Genomic DNA, 22,988 nt, shown 5'->3' with positions numbered 1-22,988 from the left:
ACAAGGCAATGGGTTCAATCCCCAGCACCACATACACGTGTACACACATACATACACCTGTACACACACACACACACACACGCACACACACACATATATATATGTTAGGTAGTTATACATACTGTGGTTGAGGCCTCTTTGCTAATCACCATTTAGATCAAGACCTGAAGGAGGTGAGGCTTAAGTGTTCCTGCACAGGAACTAGTACATGCAAAGGTTCTGGGTGGGTGGGTGGGTGGGTATATTCTTGGCATGTTTAAGCAAGGTCAGTGGAGCTGAGCAGAGGGATCAGAGAGGTGTTTGGAGCCAGGAGAGGCAGGGCTTTGCACTCTGTGCTGAGGATTTTGACTTTCATCTTTGAGAGATGGGAGATCATCCGATACAGCATTCTGAACAGAAGAATGACCTGAGATGACCGCGGCCACTGTGCAGAGAACAGGAGATGGGAAACCAGAGCAGAAGCAGGGAGCTTGGCTTGGCAGGCACATTCGCCACGCAGCCCTGCAGGCCTCGACTGTCACTTGTATCTAATGTCACTCCACACTCCACCCTCCTTCTGGCCCTGCTGCCTTTTCAACATTCTTTGTGTCCCAAGAATGACATGAAACCAGTGTCTTTGAGTGGCTGTGAGTCTGCATTTTTGTCATAGCGTGTGTCAGAACCTCTTTTTCGGTTTGTTTCTGGTACTGGGTATTGGACCCAGGGATGCACAACCTCAGTCCTCTTTCTTTTTCTTTTTCTTTTTTTTTTTTTTAGAGACAGGGTCTCACTAAGTTGCTTAGAGTTTTGCAAAGTTGCCCAGGCTAGCCTTGAACTTGCAGTCCTCCTGCCTCAACCTCCCGAGTGTGCACCACATATCCATCCAGCAATTCCACTTCTAAATATACGACCCCAAAGAAACAGCAGCACAGACTCCGGTACATGTGCACCTATCATGGCAACCGTCAGTCACAACAGCCAAAAGGGGGAGGTGACCTAAGTGTCCATCGATAGATGAATGAATAAGAACATGCAGTCTCTCCATCAGTGGATCTAAGTCCACCTTACAAATGAACAAGGTTCTGCGGGGCGGGGTGGCTCATGCCCATCATCCCAGCAGCTCCGGAGGCTGAGGCAGAAGGATTGCAGGTTCAAAGCAGCCTCAGCAACTTAGCGAGATGCTGTTTCTAACAAAGACTGAAGATGTGCAACCCTGGGTTCAATCACCAGCGCTGAAATAAATAAATAAATAAGATGATATTTAATTGTGTGTTGTCTATATTTTACTATAATTTTTAGAAGTTAAAAAAATTGGGCTGGGTATATAGCTCAGTGGTACAGCACTTGTCTGGCACGGTGAGCTATGGAGCTATTCCATCCTCAAAACCACAAAAACAAAAAACCCTAGGAACCTAGTTACCCAGTTGGGGGTTTTCTGTTCCCATCTACAAAGCACTTTCCCTAACAAAGTATCTAGAAAAAAATTGTTCAAGGACAATTTACATATAAAACATACCAAGCAACATGTTGACAGCTCAGGGACAACGGATCCTGAATTCTGCAAAATTGAATCAATTTCTCCAAGTCAAACGATTATTATTGGGTTTTCTCTGTTCTCTCAGGTTAAGGGTCTTTTACAGGCTGGGGCGGGGTATGTAATGGGTCTGTGGTTAGCAATGAGCCAGCTATTTCCAGCACAAAGGAGGGAGCGGGTTCCACCTGGTGATGGCTGCCCTTTACACTCCTTTGGGTAGAGCTGGGCAGAACTGGCCAAGGGCCTGGTAGTTCCCTTCTATTTCAAGGGAACAAACCCCTGAAATACAGGGAAGCCCAGGGGTGATCGATCACTAACACCGCGTGAATTTTAGTCCCTGGAGCCACCTGGGGTCCGCAGGCTACGCTCTCTCCCTTCAGATGGTGGCTTGCAAAGGGAGGTCTGCAGTGGTACAGAAGATGGATCACTCATGGGATTGTCTCCGGGGAAACCAGAACAGCTGGTTTGGAAAAGATGGTCAACCCACAGGAGGAAGGCAACATCTGCACCTGAACTGGTCAACGGGCTCTCCTAGAGGCAGAACTCTCGGGCTCAAGGTCAAAGCAATGACATTGGCATTATCAAGTCTTATCAGCGTCGTCCTCACTGTGGGCTATTGATTCAGTCCTCTCTTTTCAGTCTCACCCAACACAGCCTTCTTGGTGACGTGTATGTGTTTTATTGGTCATCGAGACCCCTTTTTCCTGCTTCTGGGTCATTTCACACCATCCTGTCTCTCCACTGAACCAGACAAAAACAACAAGCGTGGTGAACTTGGGTGGTGGTCACACAATGGTGACGATACCAGAATCAATGAATTGTACCCTCAAAGTGGGCCCATTATCGGACAGATGAGTGATATCTCCATAAAGCTATTAAAAAGAGCTTAAGCAAACCACATAAAGCCAGAAAATTACACTAAAATATGAACCTGTCAATTTATCACAGTATTTATTGACAATTCTGACAAAATGTTTGCCAGGTTAAGGAATTAAGTTGCAAATATGGTACTTTCTATTTTAATTATCAGGGCTAACATTACTCTGGTTCTGAATTACTTATGAATAATTCAACTGGGTATGTACAGCAAGAACAAAAATTCAACTGAGGACTTGGTATCATCACTTCTGAGTTGTACTGAACACTACAACTGATCCTCCAACATCATTGTTTGCTTTCCAAAGATAATTTGCCAATAGGGCCAATGGTTCTCAAACTTGGTGTCATGTAGAATTACAGGGATGTATTTAAAATACATCATTGTGCAGATCCCGTGACCAATTAAATAAGAATCTCTAAGGATTAGTTATGTTTAAGGTTCCACCTGGAGATTTTAATGTGCAACCAACAGCAAAATGACTGGTTAAAGAGATCTTCTTTCCACCGGGGAATACCACCTCACACATGTTTGCCTGTGTATTAAAAAGAAAGGAAGAGGGCTGGAGATATAGCTCAGTTGGTAGAGTGCTTGCCTTGCATGCACAAGGTCCTGGGTTCGATCTTCAGCACCAAAAAGATAGAAAAGCCAGGCCCATTGGCACACACCTGCAATCTCAGCTATTTGGGAGGCTAAGGCAGGAGGATCACAAGTTCAAGGTCAGCCTCAACAACTTAGCGAGACCCTGTCTCAAAAAAACCAAAAGGGCTGGGGGTGTAGCTTAGTGAGAGAGCACTCCAGTAGCGCAAAAGAAACTAGCAAAAACAAAAGACAATGAACAATAACAACGAAACAGAAAATAACAGGGAGGTGAGGATGTGGAGAAATTGGAAAACTTGGCCTTCCCTGGTAGGAATGTCAAAGGTGCAGCTGCTACAGAGAAACCGCATAATGATTCCAAGTAAAAGTAAGTCAGTCAACACATTTAGCATGCAATTCTAGACAGACACCGAAAAAATGGAAAGCAGGAATGTGTTCATCCTTGTTCGTGGCAGTTATTATTCATGGTAGCCAAAAGGAGGAGGCAACCCACAAGCATCCATCAAAGGATGAATGGACGAGCAACACGTGGGACTACAGACGATGGAATATTATTCAGTCCTCAAAAAGAAAGATCTGGGCTGGGGATGTGGCTCAAGCGGTAACGCGCTCGCTTGGCATGCGTGGGGCACTGGGTTCCATCCTCAGCACCACATAAAAATAAAATAAAGATGTTGTGTTCTCCGAGAACTAAAAAAACAAATATTGAAAAATTCTCTCTCTCTCTCTCTCTCTCTCTCTCTCTTTTTGAATAAAATCTATCTTTAAAAAAAAAAAAAGAAAGAAAGATCTGTCACCTATATGGACAACCTGCTATATGGACAACCCTGAGGACATTATGCTCAGTGAAATATGCCGGTCACAAAGGGACAGATACTATATGTGAGGTCCTAGAGTAGTTAATTTCACAGATAGCAAGTAGAGTAGTGGTCACCATGGTGTTGGGAGAGGTCTTCAATGGGGACAGAGTTTTAGCTGGGAAAGATGGAAAAGTCCCAGAGGGGGATGGTGGTGATGTTTGCAGAAGAATGGGACTGTGCTCACCGACACCCGACTAAGCACTTAAAAATGGCTAAGAGGTGATTTTATATCACGTGTACTTACCACAGTGGAAAAGAGAGAGAGAGAGACAGAGGTTCCTTGTCAGCGATACATTATGTGACTGAATCTGAGTCTGGGCCAGTGACATAGGAGAAAGAACCTCCTATAAGAGCTCTTGGAAATGTCTCTTCATTCCTAGAAAAACTGCAGGTGAAATGCCCTTTCCTTCCCTCCCCACCTCTTTTTTTTTTTTTGGTGTGTGTGTGTGTGTGTGTGTGCGCACGCGCGCGCTGAGGATTGAACCCAGGGACACTCTACCACCAAGCTACATTCCCGTCCTTTTTATTTTTATTTTTGAGACAGGAACTTGGTAAGTGGCTGAGGCTGACCTTGAACTTGTAAGGCTCCTGCTCAGCCTCCCGAGTCTCTGGAGTCACAGCTGTGCACCAGCACACCCAGCTAAGGTGCTCTTTCTTATTTCTCTCTTGGCACTTGGCATCGGGAACTCTGCAGTCATCTTGGGACCAACTTTGGGATGAAGCCAACACCAGTCCAGGATGAGTGGAAAGATGTCAGACAAAGGGTAAGTCGGTGGTAGAGCACATGCGTAGAATGTGGAGGGTTCATCCCCAGCACCAAATATTAATTTTTTTAAACAGTAAGTCCTTGATGGTATCACGAAGGACTATGCAGTCTGTCCTGTCTTGAACTCACAACTATGTTTTCTGACGGTAGAATTCAGTTTGAATTTAAATTTCTACAACTTGCTTAAGAAAGGATCCTAAGACTTGGACAAGTACTTCTGGTAAAACAAAAACAAAACAAAAAATGGGAATAACCTAGGGGCTGGGGTTGTGGCTCAGTGGTAGAGTGCTCCCCTAGAATGGGTGGGGCCCGGTTCGATCCTCAGCACCACATAAAAATAAAGGTATTGTGTTGTGTCCATCTATACCCAAAAAAATAAATATTTTTTAAAAAATGGGAATAACCTAAAAGTCTATCAGTAGGGAAATGGATAATTTTCTACTGGAGATGTACGTCAGTGGTAGAGCACTTGCCTAGCATGCTCTGAGTTCTGGGTTCAGGTCGCAACACCACAATAGATAAATACATAAATAGAAGTACAAACAGAGATGGACGCACTTTTCATAAGTAAAGGCCAAATGCTTGAAGTGAAAGCAAGTTTTATGTATTATATGTAAATTTTAAAATAGTAATGTACCTTTGGTATGCCTTATGTAAATGTGTTTTAAAATAAGTTGCATGGATCACATTAAATATGTGATAACAGAATTGTAGAATGGAACTAGGTTGGGGGTCAAAGAGGCAATGTGGTATTAGAATTGCTTTATTTCTGATCTTAAAATATAAAACGGTGTCAAGATGTTGATAATGGGCAATCTTGGGATTCTAGGTAGGCTATGTTATAGTTCTGTGCACTGGCCTATATTTATAAAATTCTCAAAGATGAAAAAAAGTCCCCCCTTAGCACAACACAGTGGCAGATGACTGTAATCCGACAGGCTGGGGAAGCTGAGGCAGGAGGATCCAGAGTTCAAAGCCAGCCTCAACAAAAGTGAGGTGCTAAGCAACTCAGTAAGACCTTGTCTCTAAATAAAATACAAAATAGAGCTGGGGATGGAGCTCAGTGGCCAAATGCTCCTGAGCTCAATCCAGGGTGTCCTGCCCACAAATCCCCCCTTCCCCAATTCTACTCCAGCCCCAGACACATTTCATCAAGGAAGGAAGATAAACTGGGAACCCAGGCTCAGGTCTGTAACTTTGCATGGGTTCCAAGAGTTCGGAAAACATGCCTTTTGGTTAATATGAGAATTTCTAACCTGTTAACTTTTTATTTTAAAATAATTACAGACTCACAAGAAGCTACAAAAATATCAGAGAGGTTCCATGTACCTCTGACCCCGCAGCCCTACTCATCATTTTGAATGACAGCTATGATGCAGAAGTCAGAACTGGACAGCCGAGCCACGCAATTAGCTAGACTCTACACCTTACTGGGATTTTATCTGTTTAACTCTTATTTTTAAAAATTTATGTTTTAGTTTTAGTTGGACACAATACCTTTATTTTATTTATTTATTTTTATGTGGTGCTGAGGATTGAACCCAGGGCTTTGCACGTGCTAAGCGAGCACTCTACCACTGAGCCACAAACCCGGCCCCTGAACTCTTATTTTTTTTTAGCTTCTTTAATTACAAATGCAATTTAGCTTCAACAGATGAATGGATAAACAAATTGTCTTATCCATGTAATGAAATATTACTCTGCCCTAGAAAGGAAGGAAGGAAGTGCCTGATGCAGTGGGGCACACCTGTCATCCCAGCAATTCAGGAGGCTGAGGCAGGAGGATCAAAATTTAGTGCCAGTTTCAGCAACTTAGCAAGACCCTGTCTCAAAATAAAAATAAAATGGCTGGGGGATATAACTTAATGGTAAAGCATCCTTGAGTTTGATCCCCAGCAGCACAAGAAAAAAAATAAAAATAATGAAGTTCTGAGACCTGCTATAGCATGAAAATATGGACATAAAAGAAGGCTGACACAAGTCATTGTGATGTTGGATAGAATAATAGATACATATTTAATACATTTGGTCTCTGTCCCCAGTTCTTAGCACAGATCTCCTAAAACCCTTGGAAGTTCCTGGGCAAACTTGGTGGGGGTTGCATGTCTTGTTTAGTATTGGGCCTTTGACCCTGGTCCTGACATGGAGCTCCTGATCCCTTGCACTTTCCTGGGTGATAGGAGAGGGTTTTGTTCTAAGGCAGCAACTCCTCATGGGTCCTAGCTGGGTGCTGACCACCAGGAAGACCAAGCCCATGGTGAGGAACTTGGAACTTCCAGCCCCATCCCCAACCTTAGGGAGGGGAAAGCCACTGGAGGTCAAGTTAGTCACCATCGGACAATGATCTAACCAATCGTGCCTGGTAAGGAAGCCTCTGAAGAAACCCAGGAGAGCAGGATTCAGAGAGCTCCCTCCTACCAAGCACGTGGGGGTTCCCGGAGGAGGGTGTGCCGGGAGAGCATGGAAGCCTCACCTCTTCCCATGTATCTGGCCCTATGCATGTCCTCCATGGTCATCTGTACCCTTTGAAATATCCTGCATGATAAATGGGTAAAGTCGAGAACAGTGTTTCCCTGAGTCCTGTGAGACGCACCCAGAAATTCACCAAACTTGAGGAGTGGGTGGTAGGAACCCCAAGTCATAGCTGGTGGTTCAAAAGCACAGATGACGATCTGGGACTTGCTGGTGGCATCTGAATAGCAGCAATCCTTTTGGACTATGGGGTGTGCAACGACTCCAGGGTCAGAACTGAGTTACATTATAGGACACACTGCTGGTGTGTCCCCTCAACTTTGGTGACCCATTATCATAAACAAGCTGTGCCATTAACATAGAGGAGACACATTTGTGCATTTTCACAGTATCAGAATGTCTCAGGCTACACCACTTTCATGGGTTGCAATTCACTGAGGATGTGCTGGTCACTTGGAAGTCACAGGCTGGGCTATCACAGGTTCTTTTATGCCAGTCTTAACCATAACAATAAAGCCACACATCACACTTTACACAAAGATATAAATAGGTTGCAGAAAGACTAAGAAAGGGTTAAGGTAGCCACAGGGTTTGAGGAGTGACCCTGAGAGCACAGTCAGGGAGACTAGTGCAAAGGGGTGGCTGCAGGAGGTCAGATGCAGCTGGGACCCAGCTGAGGAACTTGGTCAGGGTGCAGAACCTACTCTCAGCTGGGGTCTTCAACCACAAGACTGAGCTGAGCCGACACTAGGGCCAGAGGACCAGAGGCATGTCCCCTGTAGATCTACTGACACCCCCGAGGGCCTTTGGGCCCCTGTATGAAGCCTTCTGCTTCTATTTAGGGCTCCAGGTGTGAGGATTACATCTGAGAGATGGATCAACTCTTGGGCCTAGTTCTTCTGGTGGGTTTGATACTCCCAGACATCCATTTGCTTATGATTCGATTTGATAAGTTCACAGGTGGCCATTTTTTATGAGCACGATTAATTCATTCATCAATTTGTACCTTATCTTCATACTTTGTGTCTGGGGGTCATTCCTTTCTGTAAGTTCTGCATGTTGCACAGCTAGTGGTTATCTCCCTGCCCAGAGGAGTTATCAAGTTCTTCGGCCTTAACACTCACACTCAGAAGGGAGTAGTAGCTCAGGGCCAGCTGGGTTTGCAACAGCCTGAGGCTGCTGTTCTGACAGGATGGGGGAGCTCAGAGCAGGGCCCAGCCGGCTCTCCACACCCCAGGTGAAGTCCTCTGTGGTGAGTGGTGAGTGCCGTGTAAGGAGGAAAAAAAAGCTTGGGTGTTTTTTCCATCCCTAATATCCACATATTATGGGATTCCATTTATAGTAACTGTTAAGAATAGGGTCAATTCTAGCAATGAGCATCGGAATCGGCAGCAGCTTCTCAGTGGTTACGGGGTTTCCTCCTGGGGTGCTGAAGATGTTTTAGAAATAAATAGAGACAGTAGTTGAAAACACAATGAAATGTGTTGGGCTCTATTATTATTTTAATAATATTAGTAGTAGTAGTAAAATAATAATAATAATGACATGTAAATGATAATAATATTTAAATAATAATGTTGTTTCTTTTAATAGTGATATACCACTGTGGCTCAGTGGTAGAGCACTTGCCTAGCATGTGTGAGGCCTTGGGTTTGATCCTCAGCACCACACAAAAATAAATAAATAAAATAAAGGTATTGTGTCCAGCTATAACAACAACAACCAAAAAAAAAATGAATGTGTTGAATGTCACTTCACTATTCACTTTAAAATTATCCCTTTTAAATTTTAATTAATTACTTTTTTTGGTCCTGGGGTTTGAACCCAGGGGTACTTTGCCACTGAGATACGTCCCCAGCCCATTTTATGTTTTATTTTGAGACAAGGTTTCACTAAGTTGCCTCGACTGGCCTGGAACTTGTGATCCTCCTGCTTCAGCCTCCCGAGTAGCCAGATGACGGGCATGAGCCACCATGCCCAGCCAAAATGGGTAATTTTATTTATGTAAAATAATTAAAAATAATCAAACATTGATTTTAATAAATTTTAATGCAATTTATTGCTCAGGGTGGCACCTCAATAGTTAAGTACATGATTAGCATGTGTAAGGCCCTGGGTTCAATCCCCAATACCAAATAATAGAAGTTTTTAAACAACCAAAGCACTTGTAAAACATTGCAATTCTTCTCCTGAGTTCTCTCTTGCACTTCCAATCCGCTCTCACAAATACACCTTACCTTTACTGTTTCTTTTCCTTTGGGGCAGTACTGAGGATGAACCAGGGCCTCACACAAACCCTCCACCTTTAAACCATTTTCCCAGCCCACATTTGCAACTTAATATGTACCTTTTTGCACTTTGAAAAATGTTATGCCAGGCACGATTGCCACACCTATAATCCCAGCAACTCAGGGAGGCTGAGGCAGGAGGATTACAAGTTCAAAGCCAGCCTCAGCAACTTAGTGAGGCCCTAAGCAACTTAGTGAGACCCTGTCTCCAAATAAAATAATAATAATAATAATAATAATATACTTAGTAAACACCCCCCACACTCTCCCCCAAAAGAAATTTTATAATGTCCAAATAAAATGTTTTCTCCTCTACTAATCCTTTCCTGAGCACTCTATCCAGCCCAGGCAATGTCTGGTGCCCAGAACACAAAGGAGAGTAACACACTGATGGGTTGGGCTTTAGTGAGAGGATGGGGCCCTTAAGCATGGGAATGAATAGCCACTTCACATCCTGATGAAGTATTGTGAAGAAAGGAGCGATCTGGGTTGGTAGAGGACCAGGTTGGCTTGGGGAGGGCTCTGCTCTGAGGATAGGACTTGGAAGCTGGTGGATAGCAAAGAATAGAGATGTGAGGATGTAAGGCAGAGCAATGAAGGGAGAGGGAAAACTAGATGCTCTTAAGGCAGCTCATACCAAGAGCACATTGCACACTTAGAGACACAGCTATGTTTGGATGTCCACAGGAACCTGGTTGCAGGAATCCACTTCTCACACCAAAATTGGTGGAAGCTCAAGTCCCTTATATAAAAAGGTTAGTATTTGTTTACAACCTACACATATCCTCCCATATGCTTTAAGTCATCTCTAGCTATTTATAATACTATATGATATAAATACTTGTTACACTGTTCTATTTAGGGAATTTTTTTAAAAGTCTGCATCTATTCCATAGAGACACAATTTTTAAATTTTATTCTTTGCAGTGCTGGGGATGGAACCCAGAGCCTCACACATGTGAAGCAAGCATTCTATCACTGAACCACATCCCATGAATTTTTTTTTCTGATGTATTTTAAAAATATTTTTTTAGTTCTACATAGACACAATGCCTTTACTGACACGACCCCTCGCCGGCAAGAGAAAACACGACACAGGATTCTTCTTTCAGCAGTTTATTCAGGCCTTGTTTCATGTATCATCTTCTAGTGACCCCCCGCCGAGCGCCCAAGCATAGCCTAATAAAGCTTACTCAAGTCCAATCCAAAGCTGCCACGCGGGGTTTTCTCATAGGGTGTTGAGGGACAGCACGCCAACTCTCCCAAATAAGGAGTTGTTTACCAAGATCCACAACGGAGACCGGCGCCATCTTCTAATGGCAGCAACGGTCTACAAACACGGCTCACCACACTTTACTTTGTCTATTTATTTTTTTAATGTGGTGCTGGGGATCAAGTGCCTCATGCATGCTAGGTAAGCACTCTACCAGTGAGCCACAACCCCCAGCTCCCCAAGTATTTTTGATCCATGGTTGGTTGAATCCACAGATGTGAAACTCGTGGATATGGAAGGCTAAATGTATTATTTTTCCTCTGCTCCTCTGTTTTGTCATGTATTTTAAATGTATTTCTATTTTAGCACTTAGTCTGTCGTCTGTTTCTCTCTCTCTTTTTTTTTTTTTTTTGCATTGGGGATTGAACCTAAGAGCTCTTGACCACTGACCACATCCCCAGTCTTTTTATTTTTATTTGGAGACAGAGTCTCATTAAGTTGCTTAGGGCCTCACTAAGTTGTTGAGGCTGGCTTTGAACTTGTAATCCTCCTGCCTCAGCCTCCTGAGCTGCTGGGACTACAGGCACATGCCACCACCCCCAGCTATTCATATTTTTGCAGAAAACGATCTCAAGTATGGAACAACACCAGTGTCCAGTTGTGTGACACACTCTCATCTGTTAAATCCCTGGTCAAGCAGTGAATTTTCATATCAGCCCATATTTGGAAGCATAAGAGATGGACTCAGATTTCAAAAAGCAAAACAAAGCACTGTGCAGTTCATTTAAAAGTACAAATACTGAGACCCTGAAGCATTTTAAAGAGATTATAATTATCAAAGAAGGAAAAGAACAAAAGAGAGGAGCTGAAGGTGTGGCTTAGTGGTAGAACCTGTGCTTAGCATGCACTGGGCTCCAGACTCAATCCCCAGCACCAAAAAAAAAAAAAAAAAAAAAACAGAGAGAGAGAAGCAGAGACAGAGAGAGAGGAGAGACTGCTAGGCATCCCAGCTGGCAGCTGGTAAATTTGCATAGGAAGATAGGAGTTACCTGTTGTGAGGTGGTTCAGACCCTGAATGAGCATAGTTCTGCCATGTAAAGCTGCTGTCAAACTAATCCTACATATACATTCCTGTTAGTACATCCTTGGAAAAATATCTTTTAAAGTTATTAGGCCTGTGTCTCAACAGCCCTAAATGAGTAGAAAAGAGGAGGATCATCCAATTTAACATTTATTAAGCACCTTTTGTATGCCTGGCATTGCATTAGGCAATAGCAATATAAAGAAGATTAAGAGGGGCCGGGGTTGTGGCTCAGTGGTACAGTGCTTGCCTAGCACGCAGGAGGCACTGGGTTCGATCCTCAGCACCACGTAAAAATAAAGATAAAAAAAATAAAGGTATTAAAAAAAAAAAAGAAGATTAAGACCCGGTCCTCAAGTCACTCAGTCTTGGCACAACAGTAATTAACAAGAATTTCTCACTTTCTTGCTGGTGAGGGGCCTGGCAGGTCAAAGCTTTTGAAAACCAATGGGGTGGATTCTTCCCTGAATATCCATAATTATCCTATTTGGAGACAGGGATGTTAATGACATCAACTGCTTTTCTAAGCACCAGTCTTAGCAGTTTCAGCTTTTGTCCTTAGAAAAAACTACTAAGCACAAAGAAGCACTGTCAATTTAATTAGATGTGCAGGGCTGACCTATCAGAGTGTGATCACCCAGTGCCCTAGAAGGGATGGCACAACCAGAGAGGCGTGGTTTCTGATGACAAGCTACTTGGAGAAGGACTGTGTGGTTTACTATTTGCGTCAGCTGTGTGTGTTCCATTTTCTCAGAAGTGGGTTGGGAAGTACAAATCTTGAGTAAGAATGCATTTTATTTCAGACACAATGTTTTTTCTCATGACTAAAAAAAAATGAAAATATTTCATTCAAAGATAACGCATATCTCTTACATATTAAAGAATCTCTGATCTCTATGACAATTGTTAATAAATTCTCTGTAAATCCGAGGGCATTTACTTAATATCAACCTGAAAATGACCATTCTTAAGAGGGATTTCACTGGGTATTCAGGGAACTATATTAAGAGGTTGGAAGCAGAACATTCTATGGGGGAAAAAGCCCACGAAAACAAAAACAAAAACCAATTTCCATAAGATTTCAGGGAGTATGCACTACAGACATGATGAAAATCCTGAATCTTATTCTATTGGAGATCTCCAGTTTCTTTACATTTATAATAATCAACTTCCCACGTGTTATGTGTTAAAGAAAAAAAGCATTCCATAGTTTGCTAGTGTAACATTAAACACCAATTGAATCCACTAGAACATGGGACTTGTTTTAAAGATAACTGCTGGCGTCTTTTCCGATCTATTTCATTAGGCTGAATTCTCTTTTATCTTTACAAAATAAGTGTTTAAAACTGAGACTTAGTTTTTTTGTCTTTTTTTGTTTTTTTGAAGCAACCTAATCTATTTTCTGTCTGTCCACTCCCTTATGGGTAATGTCTAGGTAAGTTAGTTGCATTCCGTCTCCACTCCTTTCAGAAAATAACAATCAACAATGTTTTCCTGCCTTGAGCTCCTCATGTGTGAGTTACAGGAAAACTTAACAGGTACTCAGAACAACACGTTTTCGGACCTCAGTCAGGACTAAATGCAAACTATTTCTCTTTGCTTTTGCATCTTTTTTTTAAAAATGTTTACCTAAACATAGCCTTTAAGTGTGATATGCAGTCACTGAAGAACTATGGGAATACTTGAACAATTCAGACCATTCAAAAGAAAACCTCTTCACCTAATTGCGATTAAAAAAAAAAAAAAAAAGTAGACGCTGCAAAATATTAGCCCCATTAGCTAGGTACGGCCAGATACACGACGGAGCATGGCCATCCTCGGTTTAACTTGCAGACCTCTTGGCAGGGAAGAGGGCGAGATGGAAAAGTTTAGGTGAAGGCTTTTAATAACTAGTCAAACAGACTGTGAGTCATCCCAAGTCTCCAGTTAACAACCCTCCTGCCCGGGCAGGGCCCTTTAAAGAGCCACGCTGCAGTTTAAGCTGTAACTCACACGGGTTTATAGTCTCTTCCGCAAATGAACCTATGAGAGACGCTCCCCATAGGCTTTGAAATGTAGGGCACAAAACTGGCGGGGGCTGGGGAGAAGCAAGGTGGAGAGAGAGAGAGAGAGAGAGACTGTGAGGCTCAGAGGTAGGAAAGGTGACGAGATGGAAGGGGGACTTCGGGAGTGTTTTTTCCCCTTCTCTATATTTAATTGCTATCCGTTTTCCCTGGCCCTGTACTTAAAAACCGGGGTAGGCCCTTCCTTTGGGCCAAAGGCTCGGTCTTCTGACCCGCCGGGAGACTGGCCAGGGCCTGCCCTGGCCTCCACCGGGTGACAAGCGGTGCTGCCGAGCGGCCACCAGACCTCCGCCTCCTCGCGCAGCCTGCTGGGAGCTAAGTCGCTTCCGGCGGCGCCCGGCCCCTGAACTCCGACTCCCATCGGCCCCCGGGAAAACCGCAGCAGGGTCGCGCGGGCGCTGCCGGAACTCGTAGTTCTGTCTTCTGCCGCCTTTCGTAGCCGGAAACGGGGACGGACAGGGCTGGGAACTACCGAGGCGAAGGTACGGGTGGCGGCGAGGGGTCAACCCACCGCCGGGCGTGGGGTTGGCGGTGAGGCAGCCGGAGGTGGTTGGGTTGGGTGGGAGGAGATCCGCTCGCACACACGAGGAGGAGGGTTGAGCCGCCGCGGCCGCTGTCGTGAGTGCGGAGTCGGGACTGGAGCTGCCGCCTCGGCGACGCCAGGGACCTAGTTGCGAGCCGCCGGCACTTCTGCCTCGCCGCCTTCCTGGGTCAGCGCGGCCTGCTTCTCCCCGGCCGGACGCCCCCACCTCCATTTCCCGCCCTCTCTTCACCACACACACGGCCCCCCCAATCATGGATCCCGGCAGCGGCGGCGGTGGCGGTGGCGGCGGTGGCGGCGGGAGCAGCAGCGGCAGCAGCAGCAGCGACTCGGCCCCCGACTGCTGGGACCAGGCGGACATGGAGGCCCCCGGGCCGGGCCCCTTGGCGGCGGGGGCCGAGGCCCAGCGTGAGCACCTCAGCGCGGCCTTCAGCCGGCAGCTCAACGTCAACGCCAAACCCTTCGTGCCCAACGTCCACGCCGCCGAGTTCGTGCCGTCCTTCCTGCGCGGCCCGGCCCAGCCGCCGCCAGCCCCGGCCGGCGCCGCCAGCCACCTCGGCGCGGGAGGCCCCTCGGGTAAAGGGCCGGGCCCCGCGGGCTGGGCGGGCTGGCGCGCGGCGCGGGGCGGCCGCACGTGGGGCGCTGACAGCGGCGCCCGGCGGGGTGGGGGGACCGGCGGGGCGGGGCCGCTGTGGGCCTGAATGGGAACCGTCTGGGACCGAGAGGGCCGCGGCGGTCAGTGCCACGAGGCCCGGGAGTGAGGACGGACGGGGCCCGGGGTCGGGCCGGTGGGCGTTGAGAGCGCCCGGAGTCGGGGAGGACTCGGGCTCGAGTCGCCCCCCGGCCTGGGCCGGGACCTCCGCCGCGCTCCGCCGCGCCCGGGAACCTGTGGCCCCGTCTCCGGTACCTGCGGCCCCAGCCGTCCTCCACGAGTCCCAGGATGCATTGCAGCCCGAGGTGGCCCGGCAGCGGCCGGCCGCGGCTCGGGATCTCCACCCGTGTGTGGGGAGCCGGCGGAGTTCGCCGACGTGTGCCCCCTCTCTGAAGCGGGCCTGGGACTTTCCTCCTTTGTCAGTGACACGTTTGGGGTTCTCCTTGCTTTAAAGTGGCGACTCTACTCGTGCTCGTGTCGGTTTCCCAGTCTCCTTCCCGAGGTTAGTGGACAGGCCGCTCTGTAACCTCCCCGGTGTTAGAGGCTGTGCGACAGGTAGGTGGCCCGCTCTCAGGGTCTGCCTTTGGGGGAGTGTCAGATGCTGAACTAAGTGCTCTTCCCTGGGTGGGCACCTGAAGAACTCTCACTGGTGATTCAGTGAGGATATTGGTGGACTGGATCATAGACTGCCCCAGCTCGTTTTAAGAGTGCATTGTCGATTTCTCCAAGTTCTGATGGTGGTGTGTGTTAGATAAATGGATATCATAAAAGTGCTCTTGAAGCTTGGTTTCTTCCAAAACTTGCTACAGTTTGCTCTCTAGAGGTGAATAGAGTTTGGATGAATACTTTTGTGAAGAATGTATATGAGCACAGTGAAGATTTGGTTGTTTTATTGACTGATATTTCTTTTATTTGTGTGCGGGATTGATGTTTTCCTTGTGTCCAAAATGTACGAATTGTATTGTTGGATTTGAATTTTAGAAATATATTCTGTTTTGGAGTGTTTGGTTTTTGCTGAACAAGGAAACCTCCACTTTTATTTCCTTGTTTTCATCAAGCCTGTTGGCCACCTGAGCTAGCTCACTTAGCAGTTCCTTACAGTGCTTGTTTCCCTGTACTTTACCTTGTAAGATCCAGCCCCTCCTTACTGTGGAGCCACCGGCATCAGTCTTATAGGATTGGGGTTCCATTTACAGCCTATCTGGCTGTCAGCCTATTCATTAAGAGACAACTGTCTACAGAGTGGTGATTTGGAATGGTCATTGTTCAGTGACTAGGCATTACCTCTTATATAGGAGTTTTCTTCCTTCCTGATATTTGCTGGTTTGTAGTTTTAATCCTTTTGTCTGTGACAATGCTAGAAGTTGGAGATATTAAAAATGTGTAGGGAAATGATTGTTAGTAAGAAAATCCAAAAGGAATCATGGTTATTAATTTTTTTCTCTTTTAAAACCAAAAACCTATTTTGGTGTTACTGACTATACCATTTGCTTTTAAAAAATGCTATTTAATGTTTTTTTTTTTTTTTAAATTATCCCATAGAATGTCTGTTTGAAAATGTAAGGATTTTCTACATTAAGGTCAACAGTTATGTGGAACTGTTGGATTGTGTGTTCCAGACCATTCAGGTCCCTAAAATGCCACCATCAGGACACTGTACTTGGAAAAATTAGAAATAGCATCAAGGCTTAAACTTGGTAAAGAGGGAACCAAAAAGTGTGTAATTATTTTTGTAGTGAAGAAATGGACAATATTAGAGTTACAGTACAGCCTCTTTTTTCATTGTTCTTGGTAAGTAAAATTTGTGGTAGGTGTGGGGTGTTTGTTCTTTTTGTTGTTGATGGGGATTAAACTCAGGGCGTTGTGCTTGCTCTGTAGTGCTGTACCACTGAGCTGCTTCCCCAGCTTGAGGAAGAGGATTTTGTATGTCTTTCATCCTCACTGGTTATGCCTGTCTTGAGTCATCTCAAAACTTTGATATTCAGTGTTGACCTTGGATCTCTTTGAAAATTTAAGAATATAGATTTCCAAAGAAAACGATTAAGTATTATTAAGTGTAATTCATTTGAGTACAATTTTCTACAGAACTAAGTAAATTGGCCAGGTGATTCTCATTAAAATGTAGGTCCCAAAATGAACGAAAATGTGGAAAACAAAATTTAATATGTACTAGAACAAACATTTTCTGATAGAATATATTTTAAGTTCCAGTTTGTACCTAGTTCAGTCTTTTATTGTTAGATGAGAAACAGCTTTAGCAGTGTTAGGTCATCAGGGTTACTTGGACTTTTACAGCACCGGAGCTTCAAAAGGTGTTAGTGTTCTTTGCACCACCCCATCCCAAAGCCTCTCAAAACCTTGCCATTGAAAAATGAGTCTAAACTGGGTGTGGTGGTGCTGGCCCATAATCCCAGCTGCTCTGGAGGTTGGTGGGGAGGATCACAAGTTCTAGGCCAGTCTGGGCAATGTAACAAAACCCTGCCTAGAAATAAAATTTTAAAAAGGACTAAAAATGTGATAGAGTGCTTGCCTAGTGTGTATAAGGTCCTGGGTTCAATCCCCAGCATTGGTGTGTGGTGGTGGTGGTGGTGGGGGGGGGGCGATCTAGAATAAGACCAGCAATTTTCAGTTCTTCCTCAGAGAAGGAAGGCATTGTGTCCAAAATGTACAAATTGTATTGTTGGCTTTGAATTTTAGAAATATATTCTGTTTTGGAGTGTTTGGTTTTTGCTGAATACTTTGTTGTTGTTGGGGAGAGACTTTATTCTTCAGTAGTTGAGATATAATGCATATATATATATCTATGGTTCTGGGCGGTTAGTATATTGACAAGTTTATGTGACCATTACCACTTGATGGATGCTTTTCGAATCACTGGACAATCTCAAAAGTGATCTCTCTTCAGGGCCTCTACAGCAGAAGAACAAAATCAAAGTAATGATCGCTTTGTCCATTGGGCTGTTACACTTTATTATTACACCTCCTGTTGAAGACTAGGTGATAGATAAGGTTCTTGAGATTTGTTTTTCTTGAAGACTGAAATGTGTACAGAAACAGTTTGAATATAAAAGTATTGTTGGTTGTCAGGACAAAGAGTAAGATGAGATCACTGATATCTATTGTTCCTGGAGTGTCACAGTGATTAGTATTTTAGTACCATTAGTTATTTCTTTCCCTGCCTTAATATACTGATTATTGGATTTTAGCTCATTTCATGGTCTTATGTATTAATGGCTTGACTGCAAAGATTCAGGATTTGGTGATGACGCCAACTAGCGCTGTGCTAGCTAGATTGAGCAGCTGTTTAAACCATTAGAAATGTTGACGGGGCAGGATGTATTGTACACATCTGTAATCCCAGCTGCTCTGGAGGCTTCAGCAGGAAGGTGATGAGTTCAAGGACAGCCTGGGCAATTTAGTGAGATTGTGTCTTAAATGAAAAGAATTGAGGATCTAGCTTAGTGGTAGAACTCCCCTGGGGGGCAGGGGCTGGGGCTCAGTGGTACAGCCTTCACCTAGCACTTGCAAGGCCCTGGGTTTGATCCTCAGCACCATATAAAAATAAATAAATAAAATAAAGGAATTGTGTCCAATTATAACTAAAAAGTAAATATTTTTAAAATAAGGGAGGGGGAGAACAAAAGAAGAAAGAAAATTTTGATTTTTTGCCTGCAAATAATCCTCTTTGGAGCAATTTTTTTTTTTTTTTTTAGTGTTGTTAGTCTATACTTTATTTGCATTTTTTAAAGAGTTGTAGTTGGACACAATACCTTTATTTCACTTATTTATTTTTATTGGTGCTGAGGATTGAACCCAGGGTCTCGCACATTCAGCGTTCTACCACTGAGCCACAACTCAAGCCTACTTTATTTGCATTATGTTGTCTTTATCACCTTTTCTGAAATTGTGCTGTATGGAAAGACACCAATTAAGATTTACAAGGGCGGGCTGGGGGTGTGGCTCAAGCAGTATCGCCCTTGTCTGGCATGCGTGCGCCCGGGTTCGATGCTCAGCACCACCTACAGACAAAGATGTTGTGTCCGCCGAGAACTAAAAAATAAATATTAAAATTCTCTCTCTCAAAATAAAAAAAGAAAAAAAGATTTACAAGGGCAAGTTAGGGAAATGTAGAGGACATTTTAAGCCTTGATTTCCTTACTTTTGTTTACTAAGAAGGAATGTCTTAAAAATGATAAAATTGTCGGGATGGGTTACAGCTCACCGGTAGAGCATGTGTGAGGCACCACGTGTGTACACAATACAGTAGAGGTCCGTCAACAACTAAAAGAGAAAGCTATTGGACATGTCCTTTAGTCTATAAAAAATAAAATGAAATTGTCTTTCTTGTTGAAGAAAAAGGAGTGCAAAAGGTTTAAGAGTTGGCAGTAGTAGAGTAGAATTTTGTGAGGTGAAATTTTTTGTTCAGATATAATTAATTTAATAAGCATTTAGTTACTCAATGTGGGGTGTTGTGCAAAGCATTTGAAATGACCTCAACATGAATAAGTGGTCCTCAAGGAGCCTTGAAAGGGATTAAAGAGCTGATTTACTCTTCTGGAAGACAGTGTGTTATGAAAGGTATAGAGGGCTTTCAAAGTAGTACAGCACCAGTTATCTTTTTACACTATTTATTACCTCTTTCTTACCAATTGGTAGTGAGTTCTGGACACTGTGTTTCTGGCTAATGTGCCTATTGGGCATGTTAATTAAGAATTTCATCAGGGGCTGGGATTGTGGCTCAGCGGTAGAGCACTCGCCTAGCACAGGCGGGACCCGGGTTCAATCCTCAGCACCACATAAAAATAAAGGCATTGTGTTGTGTTCATCTACACCTAAAAAATAAATATTAAAAAACAAAAAAGAATTTCATCTGTCTCCTCTTAGTTTGTGAAAATCTTTGGGAAGCAAGAACTTGGCCACTAGTTGAGAGTTCTTGATTGTTCTGAGGTCCCCAAACTTTTTTTCTGTCAATTGTTGATCCATACCAAAGCTTCTTAAAAGTTTTGTTCTTGTTTTCAGGAGATTTTAACAAAGCATATAATGGCTTTGTTCTCAGGGAAACTAGTGGGTTCTGTCCTCCATATTGAAGCAGTTTCCCATCATAGTTCTTGAAGGAAAAAGAAACAGTAAGGATTTCTGCATCATCTTTCATAGCCTGGCAATTCCGAATCACATTCCAAATAGGTAATTGTATGTTTCATTTGAAAGAAAACAAAATGTACATACTACTAAGCAGTCTGTATTCTTCTCTTTTGGGTAGATAATTTTTGGTAGAAAGATATTTTTCTGTTATTTTTTGTACTTTATTGGGGCTATCTGAAATGATTTTGATTTACGTGTTTTAATATGGCTCGAATTGTTTTTTAAGTAGGTGGACTATAAAGTTATCTTTTAGGGTTGCTTGAAAAATACCGTGAAATTTAGTTACTTCATGGAAAGAGTCATCAAGTTGAGAGGTGGCATTTCCTTAGTGACTGATTAAGTAGATTCTTAGACTGTTAGGGCTTGGAATGACTCTACTAGTAATGCACTTCTTTTTTCTGAGTAAAGAAACTGAAGCCTCAGAAGCTAAGTGAATGCTAAGGTCACTTAAAAGAGTTAATGACAGTTGATAGTTTAATCTAGATTTTCCAAGTGCTAGTTTAGGGCTTTCTCTGCCGCACCATGCTATTTAATAAAGGAAAAAAGGGCGCACTTAAAAGCTAATCACAACCAGCATGATTAGCTGGTTCTATTTGCTGGAAATTGGCCATTCTAATGTTTCATACTTAAAGGTTTTTGTAATTGTTTTAGGGCTTTGAAAATATTTGTCATATGACACATGTATTGACCCGTTACCTCTGCTGATTCTGCCCCTGATGTTTAGGCTCTGCAGCGTTCTCTTGGTGTTTAGATACTATTGTCCCATTTTACTGATGCCTAAGTTACTGTTTATTAGACACCCCTACTGCACCACGACTAGGAATAAACTCTGCCCCCCCCCCTTTTTTTTTCTTTTTAATGTAGAGACAGGGTAGGGTCTCTCTGATTTGCTTAGGGCTTCACTAAGTTACTGAGGCTGGCTTTGAACTCCTGCCACAGCCTCCCAAGTTGCTGGGATTGCAGGCGTGTACTACCACCAAGCCCCAACTTAAATAATCTTTGTGGCTGAGACACATTCAAAAACTGGACCCATGGCAAGGCTCAGTGGTAAAGCGCTCACCTCACACGTGCGAGACCCTGGGTTCGATCCTCAGCATCACATAAAAAATAAATGGGTGAAATAAAGGTATTTAAAAAAAAAAAAAACTGGACCCATGGGTTTGGATTGCGGCATTATCCTAGTGCTCTGTCTCAGGAGCAGCAGAATGACATCATAAATAGGCAGTCCTGGGCTGGGGTTGTAGCTTAGTAGTAGAGTGCTCGCCTTGCATGTGTGAGGCACTGGGAACAGCTGTTTGCCATTGCTGGTACTATTGTGCCTTTTCTTATTTATTTACGTAATTTTTGAGACGGGGACTTGTGGTGTTTAGATTGGGCCCGAGCTTCTAGGCTCAAGTGAACCTTCCACCGTAGTCTCCGGAGTAGCTGGGACTGTAGCTTGTGCCACTGCACCTCGCTTTGCCTTTTCATTTTGTAGAAATGTTTGGTAATTAATTTAACACAAAGCCATTGATCTTTTTTATGTGTTCTGCAGACTTTTCTTTCTTATGTCTGCTTTTACTGTCTTTCTGTATTGACTATTGGAGAAAAACATCTTGGTGTGCAGTTTTGGTGAGACTATATGTTCACTTGAGTGCCAGGGAAATTTTAGTTCTTACTTAAGCTATATGCTTTAACCTCTCGAGTACCGTATTTCCCTAATCTTTTCTCCAAAAGTTGGCACATTTAAAATCATTTTTATTCTATTAACCTTCATGGAAATTCAGTAAATGTATGGAGGCTAGGATGGTGAAAAAAATGAAGTAATGCAACTGTAAAAAACTAGTAATGGGAACCAAAGGAAAATGGAAATTAATTCAGTAAAAATTGATTGCGTATATAGGACACTGTTCCAACTCATGGAGAAAAGGTCCAGAAATTCATCTATGATGCAGTCATTCGGAAGTCTGTAATCTCCTAGGGAGCAAGAACTAATATATGTGTGAAAGAGGTGTGTTGGGGTTAGGGAGCACGGAATGGAGTAGATGGAGTACTGGGGATGGAACCCAGGGCCAAGCTAAACAGGTGCTGTACCACTGACCTGCATCTTAGCCATGGAGAATTTTTGAGGAGCTAGAACTGTGTATCCAGTACACAGCCACATGTATAAATTTAAATTAATTTTATAAAATTTAAAATTCAACTGTTAAAGTATCCATGTTTCAGATACACGTGGCTAGTGACTATCCTGTCACAGCACAGATACAGAACATTTCCATTAGCGCATCATTGCAGAAACTTGCATTGGATGGCATTTGGCACTCATTTCTCACTTCCATGCTGTAAGACTCTTACAGCCTCTGTGACAGCATTGAAATTGTTTGGGGCTAGGGCTCAGTGGCAGAGCACTTGCCTAGAATGTGTGAGGCACTGGGTTTAATTCTCAGCATCACATAAAAATAAACAAATAAAATAAAGGCATTCTGTCCATCTACAACTACCAAAAAATAAAAATAAAAGAAATTGTTTTGTTCTTTTTTGCCAGGCATGGTGGCACGTGAATCCTAGTGGCTCAGGAGGCTGAGGCAGAAGGATAATAAGTTCAAAGCTAACTTCAGCAACTTAGCAAGGCTCTAAGCAATTTAATGAGACCCTGTCTTAAAATAAAAAGGACTGGGGATATGGCTCAGTGGTTAAGTGCCCCTGGGTTCAACTCCTGGTACCAAACTTTTTTTTTTTTTTTTTTCTTTAATGAACCCATCATTTAACAGGACTGAGAAATTTTAGTTAGGATAGCCACCTTAAACATTTATTTTTATTTATTTATTTATTTGTAGTTGTGGATGGACAGAATGCCGTTATTTTATCTGTTCATTTTTATGTGGTGCTGAGGTTTGAACCAATGCCTCATACATGCTAGGCAAGTGCTCTGCCACTGAGC

At 43.6% G+C, this 22,988-nt stretch overlaps 1 protein-coding gene across 3 annotated transcripts in view; it reads left to right on the top strand.

Moving 5' to 3' along the window:
• Positions 1-14,195: 14,195 nt before the first annotated feature.
• Gspt1 (G1 to S phase transition 1) overlaps positions 14,196-22,988 on the top strand; it is a 35,039-nt gene continuing 26,246 nt past the window's right edge. Inside the window, exon 1 of one of the 3 annotated variants that reach the window (XM_058579941.1) lies at positions 14,196-14,215. Coding sequence is in view for 2 of the 3 variants with exons in the window: in XM_046445794.2 (XP_046301750.1) it covers positions 14,529-14,850 (322 nt within the window). In the remaining variant the exon portion in view is untranslated. Of the gene's footprint in view, positions 14,216-14,287; positions 14,851-22,988 lie in introns of those variants that run through there. The other 2 variants (XM_046445794.2, XM_046445787.2) reach the window with 2 other exon arrangements.

The sequence above is a fragment of the Marmota monax genome, unplaced genomic scaffold (assembly GCF_021218885.2).
Source record: "Marmota monax isolate L192 unplaced genomic scaffold, Marmota_monax_Labrador192_F-V1.1 WCK01_AAM20220418_F8-fsc00035, whole genome shotgun sequence".
Classification (NCBI taxonomy): Eukaryota; Metazoa; Chordata; class Mammalia; order Rodentia; family Sciuridae; genus Marmota; species Marmota monax.
This window is presented reverse-complemented; position numbering and strand designations above follow the sequence as displayed.